Here is a 4,790-nt window from a genome sequence, read left to right on the forward strand (position 1 = left end):
TACATCCGGCGTCGAGCGGCGCACATAGCGTCAATAACAACTATGGCATTTTTCACTCGGTCCCTTCAAGATGTCCCAAAGGTAACGGCCAACGACGTGAGTCGAATCATACAAAAGTTATGTCACACTTCGACAACCAAGAAAGAGAAGGGCTTCAAATTGTATGTGTCAAGCTACATCCACAATTTTGAAGGTAAGATCTGGACGTGTTCTGTGTTTACATGCCCATAGCATGCATGCTATCTAGTGCTAGCGCAGCAGGTGCAGCGTAGGCTATGTTTTACTATTATGTGTCAATCACAGCCAATTTTCCTAACGCCTTTGTCAATGTCAGTTTCAAACAAGGATTCAAGCACAGGAGAGGTAACGATTAGGGCTGAGTGCTACAGATCTATGAGGAAAAGCCAAAAGCCTCACAGCTTAAGCGTAAGAGAAAGTTATACTGCAGGTTCAGCGCAGATTGGTTCATGGTTCATGAGACAGGTTACGTTTGGCAGATCAAAGTTTCTGTGAATCATTGCATCTAATAATGCTAAAGGTTATTTTAAAGACAAATTTCATTTACCATACCATAAATAACACTGGTGTGTTGGAATATTTATCGATATTAAAATATGTACGCTAATCACTGGGATTCACAGAAACTGAGTTCTGTTTTGTCACTGCATTGACACACGTTCTGTGTCCACTGTTGGGGATGATGAGTAAAGTGAGATAAATAATAATATAAATAATATTGTGGCTACAATTTTAGCTCATACAAATTGTTTAGTAGTTATTAATTGTTTTAGTAGTTAATAATTATATGTCGATGGTTCAAATTTGTTTGTTTTGTTAAACATTCTCACTGTACTCATGTATTCTCTTTTTAAAAAACTGCACTTTTATTCTATTATAACAGATTTGTGTATTTTCAGATTGTGCTTGGGGATGCCCGTCCTGTGCAGCTACAAAGCTGCCAGTGTACCTGTGTGGCAGGTACAGCTGTGTGTAATCATGTGGCAGCACTGTTGTACCAGACTGCACATTATTGCCAGCTTAGCATCACCTCTGTTCCCCCAACACACAGCTGCACAGAGACTGAACAGAAGTGGCATAAGCCAAGATCCATGGTAACTAATGTTTTTAACAGGGTACTTTTCTACTTAATTTTCTATTTATGGATGTTTGTGTTTATTGAAAACCTTTTTTGTTCAAATGCAGGGTGTTAAACCTGGTCTTGTAAATGACATGGTGATTCTTTCAGACAGACCCAAGGAACGAAAACTGATGGAAGGCATTAGGTTAGTATTATTTTTATTATCATTAAAGGAACACTCCACTGTTTTTTTTCATATTAAACTATGTTATTCCCTTAACTAAGATGAGTTGATGCATACCTCTCTCGTCTCAGTGCGTGCACTTAATTGCTCTGGATAACTATAATGGATAACTATAATGTATGGCAGAATAGCACTTGGGAACACTACTATATTTGCACTTGGGAGCACTTTGACTCGGCGCAGTAATATCATCACTCCTAAAAGGATATTTCTGTGGATATTACTGCGCCGAGTCAAAGTGCTCTCAAGTGCAGATATAGTAGTAATGCATTTTCTGTAGTAATCAGTGAGACCTCAGATAAAGTAGTAATCTCATCATATGATACATTGTATGTTTAAATAAATAAAGCTTTTTTTTTTTTTGTTATTTTGTTCATTCAACTTATATGTAACTTACTTTATGGCTCATTTAAAAAAATTAAATAAAAAAAAACATTATTTTGTTTTTTCCATAGGAGCAACTTGTATAAGGGTGTCAGTTCAGCTCTGCCTGAACTTTCCACACTCAGGGTGGATGAAGTCTACCATGATGTTCCAAGTGATGTGGCTCCACTGATAACAACTATGGCTATGGACATTAATGTTCCTCTGGTTGACTCTGCATTTGGAAAAGTGCAAGAAGGAAGTGTGTTATCCTATCATATGCCAGCAAAAAGAGTTCCAAAAACCTGTCCCCACACAGATGCTCCTTCTCCCCCACAGCTGCCACTTCAGGGTTACAGGCTGGGACCCTCTACCTGCTCTTTTGTCTGCACTGAACATCAGCAGCACCACATGATGTCCCTGGAAACAACATTAGAGAACGCACACAAAATTGCCAACAGCACAAAAGAGCAGAGTTCCTGCATCGAGTGGCACCAACTGAGGCGGCCCCGCATCACCTCCTCCAAGTTCAGAGAGGTATGTCACACCAGGGCACAGAGCTCTGCTGAAAATCTTGCCAAAAGACTTCTGAGACCTAGCCATCAGACTGCCGACATGAGAAGGGGGCTTGACATGGAACCTGCAGCAGTAGAGGAGTACTGCAGAGTAAGGGAGGTTAACCACTATCCCTGCGGCTTTCTTATCCACCCTGATGCACCCTGGATGGGGTCATCACCTGATGGCATTGTGTACGATCCAAAGGGGCAGACAGTGTTTGGCCTTGTTGAAATTAAATGCCCCAATGTTGCAAGCTATGTTGACTGCCCATATATTAAGATCAGTGAGGGCACACACACATTAAGGAAATCTCATTCCTACTTTTGGCAAATCCAGGGCCAGATGTTGATTTCTGGTTTAGACTGGTGTGACTTTGTTGTCTACACACAGGAGGACATGTTTATTCAGAGGATTCCCAGAGACAATGAAATCACCAAAACAATGAAAGTAAAAAATGATTTTTTTTATTTTTATTGTTACCTCTTTGCTTCCCTAAATAATTAGATTCTGATTGCCTGTCACACTTCTTTATAGAGTGCTGTTAATTTCTCTTTTCTACATTTCTCTTACTGGCAGTAACTCTTATTAGTTCAATCCATTTCAAAATATTTGTACATATATATTGATTCAAGTTTTTATATTTTTTCTTAATTGTATTACTATGTTTCTTGTTGTATTAATACTAATCTATTATTAAATTACATGTTACATGTTCTTCCGATTAATTTTTTTGATAATTGGTTACCTAAAAATAGTATTTTATAACTGTTGTTGTGTAAATTGGGAGCCCTAAATAAATGTTATTCAGTAAATAATTCACTGTGCATGAAAGTATTATTCTTATATTACAGATGGCTTAAAAGCACTGGTGAGTTAAAGTACATATAACATGCAAATAATTCAGTAGTTCTTTATTCAAAGAGTATGTGCAATGTACAGCAGTGCATACATAACATTAATTATAAAATTCAATTTATACAAAGTAATTTACAAAGGTACATTTAAAGAAAGTAGTTATACAAATGGTCATAGGTTATTAATTTTTATATTTTTTTCTACTGCTGCTACTCTGGCTTCTTTGCCCAAGCCTTTACAAGAGGCCCGTTTTCATAGTTCGTCAGAAGACATGCAACAGTATACAGCTGATTAATGTTGCCAAAAAGCCGAAGTGGAATCTCTGTGTCAAAGAACTTGTGTTCCTTAACACGCCGTATGAGGCGCTCAACATGCACCCTGAGGCGTGCAATTGCTTGGGTCTCCCTGACCTCACAGGCAGACATCTGGGATCTTCCAGAGAGAAATGCTGGCCTATAAATCTTGCAAGGTACAAGGTCATCAACCAGAAAACCTCGGTCGACCATGATGGCCATTCCAGGTCTCAAAAGGGAGAGAATTCCAGACTCACGCGTGATCTGTTTGTCACTGATGGAACCAGCGTACAGTTGAGAAATAAATGTGACCGCCCCATGAGGAGCCACTCCAAGCAGCCCTTTGAGAGTACAGTGGGACTTGTATGCTGAGAACATTTCACTTTGGAGAAGAGGTGATGAAGGGCACTGGCACCTTAGCTCTGTGCAGTCCAGGATGACTGTAGTGTCTGCATAGTCCTTAAACTCAGCTGGCAGATGTGCCCTTATTTTCTCCTCTGGTATCCAGATCCTCACAGACCCTAGCACAGTGTACAGAAAGTTGCTCTATGTTGTAATGATCCGACTGACTGTGGACTGGTGGACTCCATACCGGTCAGCAAGATCACGCTGTTTTGAACCCAGTGCCAGGTAATTGAGAAACATGAACATCTCATCAATGGGCTGCAGGAAACGAGTCTGTTCAAAAGAAAAACAATTTGCGTTATGTTTCTCTCAACCTCTATTAGCCCTGATCTTTGTTAAAGGGATAGTTCACTTCAAAATGAAAATCATATACTCAGTGAATTTCTTTCTTTCTTCAAAATATCTTCCTTTGTGTTCAGCAGAAGAAAGAAATTCATACAGGTTTGAAACAACTTGAGGGTGAGTATATGATGACAGAATTTTAATTTTGAAGTGAACTATCCCTTTAAGTTTTATTGTATGGGCCATGTAAATAACTACTTACTACAGTGGAACTTGGCTCTGTAAAGGTGCCTCTCTGTGCTTGTGTCACACTGACCATATTTGGCAGTGATGGCTCTATTAAGGCCCAGAATCTCATCAGCAGGTCATAGGATGCAAATCTAAATAAATACAATTCAGATATAAGCATTTAAATATTATATCAGTGTATACTATGATATTACTTGGAAGCATTTCAAATATACAACTCTGTTAGCCTTCCTCTCTCCCTCTCACACACACACACACACACACACAACTATATCTGTTGTTGCAAAAGAAACCCAAATACATAACAAACTGACAGCTTCTCGACGTGTTCCCTCAGCTGTCCTTGTCTGAGGCAGCAAAACGATGAATTCCAAAGCGCTGATTCATTGTCAGCTTCTCGACGTGTTCCCTCAGCTTGAGAATCTCATCTCTGAGAGACATGTTGTCATCAATGGCTAAATCA

General features: G+C 39.3%; 1 protein-coding gene and 1 long non-coding RNA gene across 3 annotated transcripts; one reads left to right on the forward strand and one right to left on the reverse strand.

Moving 5' to 3' along the window:
* On the forward strand, positions 1–3,004 carry LOC109078180. 2 transcript variants are annotated; one of them, XM_042770876.1, is made up of 4 exons: positions 1–193; positions 918–1,112; positions 1,204–1,283; positions 1,778–3,002. In XM_042770876.1, the coding sequence occupies exons 1-4, from the start codon at positions 164–166 to the stop codon at positions 2,745–2,747; spliced, it is 1,275 nt and encodes a 424-aa protein (XP_042626810.1). In that variant the 5' UTR covers positions 1–163; the 3' UTR covers positions 2,748–3,002. The 2 variants fall into 2 exon arrangements, with proteins under 2 accessions (XP_042626810.1, XP_042626809.1); XM_042770875.1 differs by lacking the exon at positions 1–193 and adding an exon at positions 290–426 and having other exon boundaries at positions 1,778–3,004.
* A 135-nt stretch (positions 3,005–3,139) lies between these two features.
* LOC109111128 lies at positions 3,140–4,580 on the reverse strand. The gene is made up of 2 exons (XR_006161729.1): positions 4,341–4,580; positions 3,140–4,069 (listed from the first exon to the last, which is right to left on the reverse strand). It is a non-coding gene; the product is annotated as an uncharacterized LOC109111128 (long non-coding RNA).
* Positions 4,581–4,790: the final 210 nt, after the last annotated feature.

Source organism: Cyprinus carpio, chromosome A15 (genome assembly GCF_018340385.1).
Source record: "Cyprinus carpio isolate SPL01 chromosome A15, ASM1834038v1, whole genome shotgun sequence".
Lineage (NCBI taxonomy): Eukaryota > Metazoa > Chordata > Actinopteri > Cypriniformes > Cyprinidae > Cyprinus > Cyprinus carpio.